Source organism: Salmo salar, chromosome 06 (genome assembly GCF_965601325.2).
Source record: "Salmo salar chromosome 06, fSalSal1, whole genome shotgun sequence".
NCBI classification, from domain to species: Eukaryota; Metazoa; Chordata; class Actinopteri; order Salmoniformes; family Salmonidae; genus Salmo; species Salmo salar.
In genome coordinates, this window is record NC_138296.1 from 23,981,028 (window position 1) to 23,998,591 (window position 17,564).

At 48.5% G+C, this 17,564-nt stretch overlaps 1 protein-coding gene across 1 annotated transcript in view; it reads left to right on the top strand.

Moving 5' to 3' along the window:
- The window catches only part of LOC106606641 (testis-expressed protein 2), a 40,259-nt gene that overhangs the window by 7,548 nt on the left and 15,147 nt on the right, over window positions 1-17,564 (top strand). The window contains exon 2 of the mRNA XM_045721281.2: window positions 8,404-9,941. Within this exon, the coding sequence (XP_045577237.2) occupies window positions 8,676-9,941 (1,266 nt within the window). The 5' untranslated portion in view covers window positions 8,404-8,675. The remainder of the gene's footprint in view (window positions 1-8,403; window positions 9,942-17,564) is intronic.

The window sequence follows — 17,564 nt, forward strand, 5'->3', positions numbered from 1 at the left end:
TCATGATGGTAACTGTCTCGTTGACATGTGACTCATGGTGATGATGGTAACTGTCTCGTTGACATGTGACTCATGGTCATGATGGTAACTGTCTCGTTGACATGTGACTCATGGTGATGATGGTAACTGTCTCGTTGACATGTGACTCATGGTCATGATGGTAACTGTCTCGTTGACATGTGACTCATGGTGATGATGGTAACTGTCTCGTTGACATGTGCCTCATGGTGATGATGGTAACTGTTGACATGTGACTCATGGTGATGATGGTAACTGTCTCGTTGACATGTGACTCATGGTGATGTTGGTAACTGTCTCGTTGACATGTGACTCATGGTGATGATGGTAACTGTCTCGTTGACATGTGACTCATGGTGATGATGGTAACTGTCTCGTTGACATGTGCCTCATGGAGATGATGGTAACTGTTGACATGTGACTCATGGTGATGATGGTAACTGTCTCGTTGACATGTGACTCATGGTCATGATGGTAACTGTTGACATGTGACTCATGGTGATGATGGTAACAGTCTCGTTGACATGTGACTCATGGTGATGATGGTAACAGTCTCGTTGACATGTGACTCATGGTCATGATGGTAACTGTTGACATGTGACTCATGGTGATGTTGGTAACTGTCTCGTTGACATGTGACTCATGGTGATGATGGTAACAGTCTCGTTGACATGTGACTCATGGTGATTATGGTAACTGTCTCGTTGACATGTGACTCATGGTGATGATGGTAACTGTTGACATGTGACTCATGGTGATGTTGGTAACTGTCTCGTTGACATGTGACTCATGGTCATGATGGTAACTGTCTCGTTGACATGTGACTCATGGTCATGATGGTAACTGTCTCGTTGACATGTGACTCATGGTGATGATGGTAACTGTCTCGTTGACATGTGACTCATGGTGATTATGGTAACTGTCTCGTTGACATGTGACTCATGGTGATGATGGTAACAGTTGACATGTGATTCATGGTGATGATGGTAACTGTTGACATGTGACTCATGGTCATGATGGTAACAGTCTCGTTGACATGTGACTCATGGTGATGATGGTAACTGTCTCGTTGACATGTGACTCATGGTCATGATGGTAACTGTTGACATGTGACTCATGGTGATGATGGTAACAGTCTCGTTGACATGTGACTCATGGTGATGATGGTAACAGTCTCGTTGACATGTGACTCATGGTCATGATGGTAACTGTTGACATGTGACTCATGGTGATGTTGGTAACTGTCTCGTTGACATGTGACTCATGGTGATGATGGTAACAGTCTCGTTGACATGTGACTCATGGTGATTATGGTAACTGTCTCGTTGACATGTGACTCATGGTGATGATGGTAACTGTTGACATGTGACTCATGGTGATGTTGGTAACTGTCTCGTTGACATGTGACTCATGGTGATGATGGTAACTGTCTCGTTGACATGTGACTCATGGTGATGATGGTAACTGTCTCGTTGACATGTGACTCATGGTGATGATGGTAACAGTCTCGTTGACATGTGACTCATGGTGATGATGGTAACTGTCTCGTTGACATGTGACTCATGGTGATGATGGTAACAGTCTCGTTGACATGTGACTCATGGTGATGATGGTAACAGTCTCGTTGACATGTGACTCATGGTGATGATGGTAACAGTCTCGTTGACATGTGACTCATGGTGATGATGGTAACTGTCTCGTTGACATGTGACTCATGGTCATGATGGTAACTGTTGACATGTGACTCATGGTGATGATAGTAACTGTCTCGTTGACATGTGACTCATGGTGATGATTGTAACTGTCTCGTTGACATGTGACTCATGGTCATGATGGTAACTGTTGACATGTGACTCATGGTCATGATGGTAACTGTCTCGTTGACATGTGACTCATGGTGATGATGGTAACTGTTGACATGTGACTCATGGTGATGATAGTAACTGTCTCGTTGACATGTGACTCATGGTGATGATGGTAACTGTCTCGTTGACATGTGACTCATGGTGATGATGGTAACAGTCTCGTTGACATGTGCCTCATGGTGATGATGGTAACTGTCTCGTTGACATGTGCCTCATGGTGATGATGGTAACTGTTGACATGTGACTCATGGTGATGATAGTAACTGTCTTGTTGACATGTGACTCATGGTCATGATGGTAACTGTTGACATGTGACTCATGGTGATGATAGTAACTGTCTCGTTGACATGTGACTCATGGTCATGATGGTAACTGTTGACATGTGACTCATGGTGATGATAGTAACTGTCTCGTTGACATGTGACTCATGGTCATGATGGTAACTGTTGACATGTGACTCATGGTGATGATGGTAACAGTCTCGTTGACATGTGACTCATGGTCATGATGGTAACTGTTGACATGTGACTCATGGTGATGATGGTAACTGTCTCTTTGACATGTGACTCATGGTGATGATGGTAACAGTCTCGTTGACATGTGACTCATGGTGATGATGGTAACTGTCTCGTTGACATGTGACTCATGGTGATGATGGTAACTGTCTCGTTGACATGTGACTCATGGTGATGATGGTAACTGTCTCGTTGACATGTGACTCATGGTGATGATGGTAACTGTCTCGTTGACATGTGACTCATGGTGATGATGGTAACTGTCTCGTTGACATGTGACTCATGGTGATGATGGTAACTGTTGACATGTGACTCATGGTCATGATGGTAACTGTCTCGTTGACATGTGACTCATGGTGATGATGGTAACTGTCTCGTTGACATGTGACTCATGGTGATGATGGTAACTGTCTCGTTGACATGTGACTCATGGTGATGATGGTAGCTGCGTCCCCCTATTTCCTACAAAGTGGATTCTTTTTTCCCAGAGCCCTATGAGCCCTATGAGCCCTATGAGCCCTGGTCAAATGTTGTGCACTAGGTTGGGAACAGTGCTCCGTTTGGGACTCAGATGAGGTTCAGCTCTTGAGTTAGCATTAGCATAGCATTAGCATCACCTGCTATTTCTAATCTCCCTATAAGACAATGATTGACACGTGGAGACAAGTAGGTGAAAGCTTGTTTCCCTTTTACAGATTTTCCACTCCGACAGGACTCCCTGATTTCTCTAGGGAGAGTCCATTGAGTTGATTAGGCCTAATGTCAGCAGTGCACCAGGGGTGTGTCAAATGGCACCCTTTTCCTTATACAGTGCATTGCTTTTGACCAGAGCCCCATATGCCCTGGTCAAAAGTAGTGCACTATATAGGGAAAAGGGCACCATTTAGGACACACTGCAGCACTCAGTGTTCTGGAAGGAAACCAGCTCTGTTTAATGACCACCCGCCCCTCTCTAGAATTTGCATAACCATAGCTGACTGGTTCAATTCATCTTTGACTGATTATGGCAAAATGTACGAGGTTCTTTCCTCTGCTGCAATGTGTCAGCAGCGTAACAAACTGTTTGATGTGTGTGTGTGTGTGTGTGTGTGTGTGTGTGTGTGTGTGTGTGTGTGTGTGTGTGTGTGTGTGTGTGTGTGTGTGTGTGTGTGTGTGTGTGTGTGTGTGTGTGTGTGTGTGTGTGTGTGTGTGTGTGTGTGTGTGTGTGTGTGCTTTCAATAAACATGGTGTTCTATAGTAGCGTGCTGTCAATGTGTGTCTAGAGGCACTCATCATCCTCCGCAGTGTTTGGAATGTCTATTTTCCTCTCTCTCTCTCTAAGACACACACATACAAACACACACAACACACAACCCTTGTGTAAATCTGTAATCTGACTGGGGTAATGGTCCATAATGAGAGATTAGGAGTGTCCGCCCTTGGACAACAGTGGGATTAAACCCTCAATTTGTTCACTGTCCTACTTCTCAGATTAATCCAGAAAGTGAAGGAACTCACCAGTGTTGGAATCTCTCTCTTCCTCTCTCTATAAGACACACACACGCACTCACACACGCGCAAGCATGCACACAGACATGCACGAGCGCGCACACACACACACACACACACACACACACACACACACACACACACACACACACACACACACACACACACACACACACACACACACACACACACACACACACACACACACACAGAGAGAGAGAACAGTTTGCTTCAGAAGGGAACAGCCCACCATGCCGCCTACCACCCACCCCTATTCTATTTATATTTACATCCACAGTCAGGGCTGATGCTGCCTGACAGACCAGAGCAGTTCCCCTCTTCACCTAGAGGGAAGGAAGAAAGGAAAGGGTAGAAGAGAGGGTGAAAAGGAAAGGGAGGAGTGCGATGGGAAGAGAGGAGATGGTGAGAGGGAAAGGGAGGAGAGGGTGAGAGGGAAGAAGAGAGGAGCGAGAAGAGATGGACGTGGACGAGACAGGAAGGGAGAGGAAAAGAAAAGAAACAGACAAAATGAGAGAGGAGAGGAAAAGGGGCTGAACCTAAAGCCATTAGTCAGGGACAGGGCACTCTAGTGTTAGATGGTGTGGGGGGGAACAGTTTGTCTAGTGTTGGATGGTGTGGAGGGAACAGTCTGTCTAGTGTTGGATGGTGTGGAGGGAACAGTCTGTCTAGTGTTGGATGGTGTGGGGGGAACAGTCTGTCTAGGGTTGGATGGTGTGGGGGGGAACAGTCTGTCTAGTGTTGGATGGTGTGGGGGGAACAGTCTGTCTAGTGTTGGATGGTATGGGGGGGAACAGTCTGTCTAGTGTTGGATGGTGTGGGGGGAACAGTCTGTCTAGTCTTGGATGGTATGGGGGGAACAGTCTGTCTAGTGTTGGATGGTGTGGGGGGAACAGTCTGTCTAGTGTTGGATGGTGTGGGGGGAACAGTCTGTCTAGTGTTGGATGGTGTGGGGGGGGGAACAGTCTGTCTAGTGTTGGATGGTGTGGGGGGGGAACAGTCTGTCTAGTGTTGGATGGTGTGGGGGGGAACAGTCTGTCTAGTGTTGGATGGTGTGGGGGGGAACAGTCTGTCTAGTGTTGGATGGTGTGGGGGGGAACAGTCTGTCTAGTGTTGGATGATGTGGGGGGGAACAGTCTGTCTAGTGTTGGATGGTGTGGGGGGAACAGTCTGTCTAGTGTTGGATGGTGTGGGGGGAACAGTCTGTCTAGTGTTGGATGGTGTGGGGGGGAACAGTCTGTCTAGTGTTGGATGGTGTGGGGGGGAACAGTCTGTCTGGTGTTGGATGGTGTGGGGGGAACAGTCTGTCTAGTGTTGGATGATGTGGGGGGAACAGTTTGTCTAGTGTTGGATGGTGTGGGGGGGAACAGTCTGTCTAGTGTTGGATGGTGTGGGGGGGAACAGTCTGTCTAGTGTTGGATGGTGTGGGGGGAACAGTCTGTCTAGTGTTGGATGGTATGGGGGGGAACAGTCTGTCTAGTGTTGGATGGTGTGGGGGGAACAGTCTGTCTAGTGTTGGATGGTGTGGGGGGGGAACAGTCTGTCTAGTGTTGGATGGTGTGGGGGGGAACAGTCTGTCTAGTGTTGGATGGTGTGGGGGGGAACAGTTTGTCTAGTGTTGGATGGTATGGGGGGGAACAGTCTGTCTAGTGTTGGATGGTGTGGGGGGGAACAGTCTGTCTAGTGTTGGATGGTGTGGGGGGAACAGTCTGTCTAGTGTTGGATGGTGTGGGGGAAACAGTCTGTCTAGTGTTGGATAGTGTGGGGGGGGACAGTTTGTCTAGTGTTGGATGGTATGGGGGGGAACAGTCTGTCTAGTGTTGGATGGTGTGGGGGGGAACAGTCTGTCTAGTGTTGGATGGTGTGGGGGGGAACAGTCTGTCTAGTGTTGGATGGTGTGGGGGGGAACAGTCTGTCTAGTGTTGGATGGTGTGGGGGGAACAGTCTGTATAGTGTTGGATGGTGTGGGGGGAACAGTCTGTCTAGTGTTGGATGGTGGGGGGGAACAGTCTGTCTAGTGTTGGATGGTGTGGGGGGAACAGTCTGTCTAGTGTTGGATGGTGTGGGGGGGGGAACAGTCTGTCTAGTGTTGGATGGTGTGGGGGGGGAACAGTCTGTCTAGTGTTGGATGGTGTGGGGGGGAACAGTCTGTCTAGTGTTGGATGGTGTGGGGGGGAACAGTCTGTCTAGTGTTGGATGGTGTGGGGGGGAACAGTCTGTCTAGTGTTGGATGATGTGGGGGGGAACAGTCTGTCTAGTGTTGGATGGTGTGGGGGGAACAGTCTGTCTAGTGTTGGATGGTGTGGGGGGAACAGTCTGTCTAGTGTTGGATGGTGTGGGGGGGAACAGTCTGTCTAGTGTTGGATGGTGTGGGGGGGAACAGTCTGTCTGGTGTTGGATGGTGTGGGGGGAACAGTCTGTCTAGTGTTGGATGATGTGGGGGGAACAGTTTGTCTAGTGTTGGATGGTGTGGGGGGGAACAGTCTGTCTAGTGTTGGATGGTGTGGGGGGGAACAGTCTGTCTAGTGTTGGATGGTGTGGGGGGAACAGTCTGTCTAGTGTTGGATGGTATGGGGGGGAACAGTCTGTCTAGTGTTGGATGGTGTGGGGGGAACAGTCTGTCTAGTGTTGGATGGTGTGGGGGGGGAACAGTCTGTCTAGTGTTGGATGGTGTGGGGGGGAACAGTCTGTCTAGTGTTGGATGGTGTGGGGGGGAACAGTTTGTCTAGTGTTGGATGGTATGGGGGGGAACAGTCTGTCTAGTGTTGGATGGTGTGGGGGGGAACAGTCTGTCTAGTGTTGGATGGTGTGGGGGGAACAGTCTGTCTAGTGTTGGATGGTGTGGGGGGAACAGTCTGTCTAGTGTTGGATGGTGTGGGGGGGAACAGTTTGTCTAGTGTTGGATGGTATGGGGGGGAACAGTCTGTCTAGTGTTGGATGGTGTGGGGGGGAACAGTCTGTCTAGTGTTGGATGGTGTGGGGGGGAACAGTCTGTCTAGTGTTGGATGGTGTGGGGGGGAACAGTCTGTCTAGTGTTGGATGGTGTGGGGGGAACAGTCTGTATAGTGTTGGATGGTGTGGGGGGAACAGTCTGTCTAGTGTTGGATGGTGGGGGGGAACAGTCTGTCTAGTGTTGGATGGTGTGGGGGGGAACAGTCTGTCTAGTGTTGGATGGTGTGGGGGGAACAGTCTGTCTAGTGTTGGATGGTGTGGGGGGAACAGTCTGTCTAGTGTTGGATGGTGTGGGGGGGAACAGTCTGTCTAGTGTTGGATGGTGTGGGGGGGAACAGTTTGTCTAGTGTTGGATGATGTGGGGGGGAACAGTCTGTCTAGTGTTGGATGGTGTGGGGGGGAACAGTTTGTCTAGTGTTGGATGGTGTGGGGGGGAACAGTTTGTCTAGTGTTGGATGATGTGGGGGGGAACAGTCTGTCTAGTGTTGGATGATGTGGGGGAGAACAGTTTGTCTAGTGTTGGATGGTGTGGGGGGGAACAGTTTGTCTAGTGTTGGATGGTGTGGGGGGAACAGTTTGTCAAGTGTTGGATGGTGTGGGGGGAACAGTCTGTCTAGAGTTGGATGGTGTGGGGGGGAACAGTCTGTCTAGTGTTGGATGGTGTGGGGGGAACAGTCTGTCTAGTGTTGGATGGTATGGGGGGGAACAGTCTGTCTAGTGTTGGATGGTGTGGGGGGGAACAGTTTGTCTAGTGTTGGATGATGTGGGGGGGAACAGTCTGTCTAGTGTTGGATGGTGAGGGGGGGAACAGTCTGTCTAGTGTTGGATGGTGAGGGGGGGAACAGTCTGTCTAGTGTTGGATGGTGTGGGGGGGAACAGTTTGTCTAGTGTTGGATGATGTGGGGGGGAACAGTCTGTCTAGTGTTGGATGGTGTGGGGGGGAACAGTTTGTCTAGTGTTGGATGATGTGGGGGGGAACAGTCTGTCTAGTGTTGGATGGTGTGGGGGGGAACAGTCTGTCTAGTGTTGGATGGTGTGGGGGGGAACAGTCTGTCTAGTGTTGGATGGTGTGGGAGGGAACAGTCTGTCTAGTGTTGGATGATGTGGGGGGAACAGTCTGTCTAGTGTTGGATGGTGTGGGGGGAACAGTCTGTCTAGTGTTGGATGGTGTGGGGGGGAACAGTCTGTCTAGTGTTGGATGATACCCAGGATGAAGAAACCTGCAGGGCGCTATGTCCCAAACACTATGATGCTATGTCCCAAATGGCACCCTGTAGGGAATATGGTTCCACTTGGGACACAACCTGTCCTCCTTCAGGGATGTGTGTGTGTGTGTGTGTGTGTGTGTGTGTGTGTGTGTGTGTGTGTGTGTGTGTGTGTGTGTGTGTGTGTGTGTGTGTGTGTGTGTGATTGACATCCATCATCCTTAATCAGGGTGATGTTACTAATATGAGTGTATTCTTATGTTATATAACATTTTTGATTGATGTTTGATGAATAGGAAAATATCACTCAATGTCGCCTTCCTCTCTTCCCCATGTCTCCAGAGTCCTGAGGTTGAGTGATGACAGACTGGAGAAGAGAATGCTACTCACCATGCAGCACCCACTGATCCCCAGCACCATGTCTTACTACCCTAGAGCCAACCACTGTGTTTGGGGGACCACGTCTCCATAGCTACAGCAGAAAAATATACACATCTTCAATACATGAAAACTGAGAGAGGGATGGAACCATATTTCAGATTGAATGTGAGTACTGTGGATATTTAGTAACAAACACATTCTTACAAACTGTCAGAGGCAGAGAGAAGAACAGCATGGAGGACAGTGAGCTTATCTTTCTGGAGCGCCATGATGAGGGCGAGGGCCCTACCGTGGCCTTCTCCAAAGACAAGCCTGGAGTCATGGAGGCCAGGGACAGTAGGCCCGACTCAGGCCTGGGGCTAGGTTTGGGGCTGGAGCCAGGCCAGGGACGCCGCTCCTCGGGCTTCCACATCCCCCTCTCCCCCTCCTCGCCAGGCTCCCTGGCTGACCTGGCCATGGCCTCGTCGCCACCCCCCAGCCTGGTGAAGTCCTCCTCCACAGAGCTGCAGACCAAAGACACTGGTTCCTTGAGAAGCTCCAAACCCCTCCTCAGCTTGGTCAAGTCCCTCTCCACCGAGATCTCCCACCTCGAGCCCGAGGTCTACCTCTCCAAGTCGGACTCCAAGCTCCACATGCACCCCTGGAAGCAGTTCACTCAGACCCAACCCAAGCTCCAGGAGGCTGGTTTCGGGAATGATAGCTGGATGGCACCCCCGTCCCCCGTCTCCCCCACGGAGCCCAAAGGAAGTTCCCTGATGATCGAGTTTGAGGACACGCGGAGGAAGTTCTCGGAGGCCATACAGGACCCCATGAGCATGTGGGGTAAAATGATGGGGGACGAGTCGAGCTCGGGGAGCCCCAAACAGAAGGTGTCTGGGGGGGTCGGGGAATCACCTGCCTCCCATGGTAGCTGTGGAGGTGGTGGGAGTGGGACCCCATTGAACATTGAAGACGGGAGCACAGAGACACAAGTAAGATACAGACGTGGAACAGACAGCGAACTGGGTGTGTGTGAAACTCCACTAAAGAGACCCAGGAGGGGCCCTTTGAAGCCCTCGCTTTCCCCAGAGCACCACAGCCAGCTGGGGGATAGCCTCTACGAGATCTGCACCAATGGAGACCTCATCCAGGTGGTAGAGGTTCAGGGGGGCGGATCCAGTGGAGCTGGTACCAGAGGCCAGCATCGAGGAACCCGTCCCCAGGTTCGAGGCAGGATTCCTGGGGTTCCTGTGGCATCAGTGCCTGTCCGCTGGCTCTTGTTTGTGGGCGTACTTGCCTACGGGTTCTTTGTGCTCCCTCTGCCCTCCTATGTGACTGGGCTGTCCCTGGGGCTAGCATGTGGGTTCCTGTTAGGGTTGGTGGTGGTCCTGGTGTTCACGCCCCGTCCGCGCTCCAGAGCTTTGCCCCCTTGGGGCACTACAGGGGCCCGGTGGTCCCAAGACAACAGCCTGCTGCCCTCGAACCCTGTTGGTGGGCTGCGCACAGATGCAGTCCTGGAGGTGAGTTTGAGGATATGGGAGTGGTTACATACACAAGTAACATAGATAGAGTTACAGTAGGTAAACACAGACGGACGGACGAACGGACAGACAGATTGTCACAGACAGACAGACAGACAGACAGACAGACAGACAGACAGACAGACAGACAGACAGACAGACAGGCAGGCAGGCAGGCAGGCAGGCAGGCAGGCAGGCAGGCAGGCAGGCAGGCAGGCAGGCAGGCAGACAGACAGACAGACAGACAGACAGACAGACAGACAGACAGACAGGCAGGCAGGCAGGCAGGCAGGCAGGCAGGCAGGCAGGCAGATGGTCAGCCCTTAAAAAAAATACAAAGAGAACAGGCTTTCATCATTTTTTAATATTTTTTTTATAGTTGATACATTTCTGTCTCATGAACCAAAGTGCGAGCCACATACTGTATCTATGGTAACAATCATTACTACTGTCTTTGTCTCTATAGAGTGGAGGAGTAGAGACCTTTGTTTCTGTGAATGGGTGAGTGAATGAGGCCAGGTGCTGATTAGAGAGGATAGTGAGAACTGAGGGGCTTACAGCCATGGGGCTGCTTCCGCAATAGCAGCCTATTCCCTTTGTAGTGCACTACTTTTGACCAGGACCCTGTTAAAAGGTGGTGCACTACATAGGGGATAGGATGCCATTTAGGACGTGTACCATCTCCCTCAGTTGTAGTTCCTGTACATCCTCTGTCCCTTGGCCTTTGATTAGTGAGGAATGAGGGGCTTATAGCCGCCCGGTCCAGATACAGCACATCTCAGTCTACTGTAGCCCAGGTAGTCCCTGTGTTCCCTCTGGCCCTTGGGTATCTAGGCCAGTTGACTTGCTAGTCTGATGGATTGGTTGTGGTTTAACGTCTGTCTATCCGCGTGGCAGACTTCCACCTGTGTTGTCACTCTTTGCTTTGTATCGTTTTTCATAATTGTTTGTCAAATGCATGCGTGCGTGCGTGCGTGCGTGCGTGCGTGCGTGCGTGTGTGTGTGTGTGTGTGTGTGTGTGTGTGTGTGTCATCGCACCAGTCCATTAGCTGTAGCAGCTGTGATATTTCTGTCTTGATTCGTTCAGTTGGCTCTAAGCTGAACCCAAGACATAACAAACACACATTAGCTCAGTAGAACACTGCAAAACAGTCAAATTAGGTTGAAGCTTTTAAGGCTATAAGTCAGTACAATGTTGCATGCTGCATTCAGTGTTGTATTTCAGTTTACAGTACGCATGTATACAACTTAGTACATAAGATGTGTCGTGTCTTTGGGGTATCATTAAACTGAATACATGTTTTATCAATTAACTCCCTGTAATTATTATCACGCGATCAAACTGATTAATCGTTTAATTGTAATTAACTAGGAGATCGGGGCACCAAGGAAAATATTCAGATTCAGATTATAGTATAGGCCGATTATCTTCTGGTTTAAATGGTGTATTTTTCCTCGCGTCTAGTCTCATTCCAAACGTCGTAAATTGTTGTATCTGCACGAACCCAGTCTTTACTAAGAGTCATCCATACATCAATTGTCTTAAAATCATTTATTTACTAAACTAAGTAATTCACAGAAAGTATACAAACAGTAATTATCGTCACAAAGAATTGGTAGAGTAATGTGCCCTAGTGGGCTAACAGGCCTGGCGGCCTGTTGAACAATGGGTCGTAAACGGTCAGCTGAGGAGACACACAGAGTTCATTAATATTAACAATTGACATGCTAATCAATTGCACATGAACGCTCACTCATTTGAGAACAATTGCAATCAATATATATTTACGCTCAGTGTGTCGTCGGGATCCTTGTTGGAGCGTCGTTCTGTTGGAGAGTTTTCTCTCTCTCTCTCTCTCGGTTAGAATGGATCTTTCAAAGCGACATTCATTAATGTCGTTATAGAATGGATGTTTCATTGGTCTTCGCGTTCAATGATATAATTTACTTAGCTGCAGACTAATAATTAATATCAAAGACTTGTTCTTATTCTGTCAGTATCGATAGTCTAAAAGTTAACCACGTGGTATAGTTCACTTTCAGTAGAGTACTTGGATGGTCAAACCTATTGGCCAACTCGCAATGGAGTGGAGGCCGGGTCTGAAGAAAGTAGATCAGGGTATAGTTTTATAGTGAACATGTCACATGACGCCTGGTCCTGTCTGTGTCCCTGGGGGCGTGCCGATGACTGAGTTAAGCTTGGTACAGAAATACAATTCTATCACATTAACATCAGTACATAGCATCTCAATGTATTACAAATAGCTTTATCCTTATTAATACATTCTATACAACCATGTGGATGCAAGTCTCATCGCTGAGGCTATTATATAAACAGTTTTATGGTAATATGGCTATATTGTCTCTTCTGAGTATCACAAAATTGTACCAAGCGGACCAGTTCGTAGCTGGATTCTTCACCAATCTTTCATACCTTCTCCAGAACCTAAATGTCATTCGGTTCCCCAATTCTGTCAGTTGGAAGAATTTCCTGTGTCTCTCTATGGGACATGTGGCAAGAGATTCTCCTCTTAGAGTTTTACAACCCTTTCACACAGGGCCTGGGTGGGGGGAGGTAGGTTGGGGGATGGTGGTAAGGGGGGAGGGGGTCAACTGTCCTCCCTGTACTCAAAGAGGCCAACGTCATGACATACCCCCCCTGGTGGTTTGGATCTTGTTTATCCTGCAAGTTACAAATCAACATAAAATCATGACCACGTGATGTCCCGTTGGTAGATCATCGTTGCAGTCCCCTCTGGTGGTTGAACTGTTATAGGCTCTCTGGAAAAGGAGCAGTCCACCACAAGGATGGGCAGTTGATGTCCGGTTGGTGATCGCCGTTGCGGTCTCCTCTAGTGGTGTACCTTGGTAGGTTCCCTGGAAGCTGCAAAGTACCCCAGGAAGGGCCAGGGGATGTCCTGGTTGGTGATCGCCGTTGCGGTCCCCCCCTCTGGTGGTTTACCTTGGTAGGCTCTCTGACAGCGGGCATGCCGCCACAAGGATAGGCCGTGGGTGTCCGGATTTGGGGTCGCCGTTCCGGACCCGTCGTCCAGACTGGAAGATCTGGGCAGTAACTTAGGCAGATGTTAACAACGCACACACACTCATGAAATATATATAATTACATTCATTCCCCAATGAGCGGCGTTGTGGCACTAAGTGATGGTTGTATGGGGACTTTGTTTATGGCTCTATCACTTCCTAAGTGTCAAAGGAACTGAACCGAAAAGGAATGAAAGCATAAACAAAACAAAAATATACAAAATATAGTTCTCACACAAAAAAATCATCTAATTGGACTGTATTCTATATACGTCCAATGTTCTGGCAAAATGATTATCATGGCATTGTCTCTAATGCCATATCTAGGGTTTTCCTTACTTGGTGTGTTGCTTAGGCGCTATCCTAAGTTTAACTATATGATAAGTCTACAGCTGTAATGCACTAGTTTTGGGCAGTCTACAGGGATGACCTATGGACTTCTGGGAAGAAAACTGGTGAGTGCTGTAGAGTCAAAGGCCTAGAAGTAAATGTTCAACTTTACTAAGGCTGGTATATTGCTTGGGCCCTTAAGTGGTCCTAGCATAAATCCTAATTGGATGTTCCGTTGTGCATGTGCGTTTATGCTTACACAAGCGCGCATGTCAAGGGAAGAAAACCAAGTATCCGGGCAGATTACAACTTGTTCAGAATGAGTCTGACGTAGTCAGGTAATTTTCAGGTCAATGCCTGGAGGTCAGTCAGAATTGGTGTCAAGGGAGTCTGTAGTAGTTTTTCTACAAGTCACTGTGTCTTCCACTACTGTAGTGGCGATAGGTATGAAGTCTATTTCATAGCTATGTTATCCACGGAGGAGCTAACCTCACGACGGAAGTACTCTTTAAGTATTGGACCAGTCATACGTGGTGTGATCATGGTTCATGACTTCTAATAATTTTCCTCCTGAATGGAGGGTCCTATTTATTAGTGACATGTGTGTTAACCATTGGAAGAGTGCACTGGAGATTCCCCTCCACGTGTTGCACTCTGAGTGACTCCTATGTCGCTGTTGTCAATGGTAATTTGATTGGTTAAGTCTCTAACCTTCTTACTGATTGTAGCTGGACTGACTGTTGCTAGTATTGGTACTGGTAGTCAAGGGGACCAGTTATCCTACCGATTTATTCTGAAATATTATCTACCGGAACACATTTTACTAGTTGTATTGTAGTTGAACCTATGCATGGCAAAGAATGATTATTGATGCCATTTGTTTTGGAGGTGGACAAGTCCACTGGACTTCCTTTACGACCAGTGTGGTACACCTCAGTACTATCTTAGATGTCTTGTAAGATAATCCCCGTCTAGGGGCCTGTCTGCTCCTCACTGTTCTCATAGGGGAGTTTACAACTAGATTTGATTTATGCTCTGGCGGCCTCGTACGGTGTTGTCCGTAGTCTTGACCCCCCCACCGGCCTCGATGAGGCTCATCATGGGTCTGGGCTACTATTCCCCCCCTTTGTGCCTCGGGACCCCCCCCACCAGCGGGTGGTGTTGGTGTCCGATGCGCAAATGAAAAGGTCGGACCCTATGTACGAGTTGTCAGCGGCCGCGTTTTTATGAGAATGGCTGTAACCTTTCAACCAAATCTCCTGGTGTTTGTGCTTCAAAACGCTCAGTGGCTGTCGAGGCATGTCAGTCACCACCGCGTCCGCGTGTGGCAACCTCTTTGTTACCTGCGAACTGAGACGAGGATATAGGTCTGTGATATCGCAAAGTGTTTCACCAGTGGGAGTCATCGGGTCAGTTGCTGGACTGACGCCATTAGTGTCATTGTAAGGGGTGACAGTCCCCAACAAAGCGGAAGGTGTATCATCGGAAACAGAGTATACTCTGCGCATCAATGTTTTTCTTGCTGAGACGGCCGCAGTGCTTGCGGAAGTGTCCAAAGGGCAAGAGAAGTTCATCTCAACTATCGTATTGCACGACTGCAAGGAGGAGGGAAGTTGCTTATTCACAGAGACAGCTGGCTCGAAATCATGAAAAGAATGGTCAATCAGATTGTCTGATGGAATGTGTCGAGATATCGTACTATCTCCGTGGATCGGATTCTGTACCAAGAGGTTTCTAAACGTCTTTTTCCCAAGGGGTGCTTTCGACAGATACCCCTCGTGAATGACTGCGTTGCAGCTAGCGTTAGGGGGAGACAGTGTGGTCAGTGGAGAAGGCACCGTGGCCTGTGACCATACCTGGTTGGTTTTCCAATCCATCAATGGGAGTAACCGATCCATCAAGTCTGCTCCAAGTAGCAGGGGTACAGTTTCAAGGCTGGTAACATACACAGGGTGAACGAGCGATACGTCCTGGAAGTGTAGTTTCAGCATGACTCTCAATGTGAGAGGCGAGGTAGTCTGAGTGACCCCTCGAAGTTTAGTGTCGCATCGTTCCACTTTTAACCAACGTTTAGTTGGCTTCAAAGCCCTTTTTAGATCATCAAACAATGTTTGAGAGATGAGTGATATTGTCGCAACCGAATCAATTAGCGCATGACAAGCTAAGCAGTCCTCCAGGACTGTTTCCAGGTATGGCCGTTTAGATTCGTGGTTAGTGGACATATTCCCCACAAAGTGGAGTGGTCGTTCGCAACGACGTGATGTGCCATGTCTGTTCAAGATGGAAGCAGATTGACTTTTCTGATTGTGAGTGGGCTTTAACGAAGCGTTTGACCTTTATCTTCGCAACTTTTGTATCGGAGTCTATAGACAGAGCCCGGGGGCTTGTTTCTTGATCAAGCCAGCCCTGGATAGGGTCTTGAATGAAAGCGGGAGAAATTTGAACTTTAACGTCCATGCTATGGGTGTTAATTCCTGCGGACCTGGTGTCCGGTAATTCCCCGTCTAGTCCTTGTGACTTATCTTTTACCCTTTTCTCAAATTGTTCTCGCTTAAGTTCTTCCCGTAGTGGGACTTCTGGAGAACATTGGTCTACGTTTTGATCGTCCTTCAACCCTTTGTTACCCTTGTGCTCTGACACTTTTTGTGGGTTGGGTGCAGGAACGTAGCGAACAGGTCGATTGTAGCGGTAGTCATGTTGATGGCTACGTACTTTACAGTTATTTCCACCGCGGAGGTTATTGGAATCATGGTTTCGTGGTAGAAACTGTCGTTGTGTGTCATCTCTCGACGCTCCAATACCTGATAATGTACCCTCTAACTGGAGTGAGTGCTCCTGGTCAAACTTCAAAACCGAGTGGTCAGGGATCTTAGCATTGTGAACTTTTGATGCCTCAAAAGCTGTGCTTGCAAGCTCTCTGAGTTGTAAGATAGGCAAGCCAACGTGGGCGGCAGGGCCCAAGTAGGTAATGAAGGTGGGATACATGTTCGACAGAAACATTTGTTTGAATGGTAACAGCTCTTCCATTCCTGTTTCTGTGAGTAGGCCAAAGTAAGCTGAACGAAGCCTATGATAGAAAGCTTGTGGGTGTTCGTTCCGAGCTTGTTTGACGGTGTTAGCCAGTGAGCTATCGTGTTTGCGAGTCGCAGAACCACTGAATTCTAATTTCAAAGCTGTGGCAAGTTTAGCGTAGTCATTTAGCACGTGTTGCTGTTGTAGACGAATGAACCTCGTCACATGTCTATTCGACGTTCGCTTCAACAGGTAAACCCTGTCAGAACCCGTAGCGTTTGGGTAGCCATCCAACGCGTCCTCTATGTCAGCTAGGAACGTCTCAGTATCGTTTGGCTGACCTGGAACGGGGTCAAAGGTGGGGAAATTCTTGACGAGTTTGTCAAGGTATTCCGCGCCAAGCGGGCGGAGAGGGTTGGCTTCATCCTGTGGAGAAATTGGGGCCGAAAGGCCAAGAGAAGAAGCCAAGCCTTGTTGTTGTTGACCAAGAGGCGCCATATTACTCAGTGCCGAAGGGCCAAGAGAAGAAGGCTGAGGGACACATGAGGGAGGCAAGGTCTGAAACCTATTGTCTTCACTCCTGTGAGTACAGGGCTCCGGTTGCTTGGATGGGTAGTCGCGCTGTAGAGCGTGACCATTCTGGATTTCCTCCAGATGGTACCTAAGGGTGGAATTCTGCTGCATTGCAGAGTCCACTTGAGCGCTTAGAGTACTGATTTTGGACACGTGAGTGTCACACCTGCTCCTTTCGGTCTCAAACTTATCTGTCATGGTTTGCAGATAGAGGTCTTGAGTACGGAGCGAGAGATTCAGTGATGAGATTTCCTCTGCTTGCTTAGAAATCAATATTTCCATCCTCATCACCTGAATTCTCTCATCATTCATTTGGTCAGCGACTTCAATAAGTTCTGCTGATTTATCATCCAACTTTGTCACTGTGTTCATTAACTGATCGTCTTTGGTCTGCAGCGCTTTGAGGAGAACCGTGTTATTTTGAGTAACATTCAACAAAACTGCATGCATGTTGTCAAGTTGAGCGCTCCTGTTTGTAGATAACTCTTCAGATTTATCTAGTTTGGCGTGGACATCATCGTATTTAGTTTTGGCTAAATCGAGTTGTTCCTGTAGCATATGATTTTGTTCCTGTAGAAAACGATTTTGTTGAAGAGCTTGTGCTTGTTCATCGTCATACGGATTTGCAATTACATTTAATTGTTCAGTTTTCGAACGCAGTTCCAT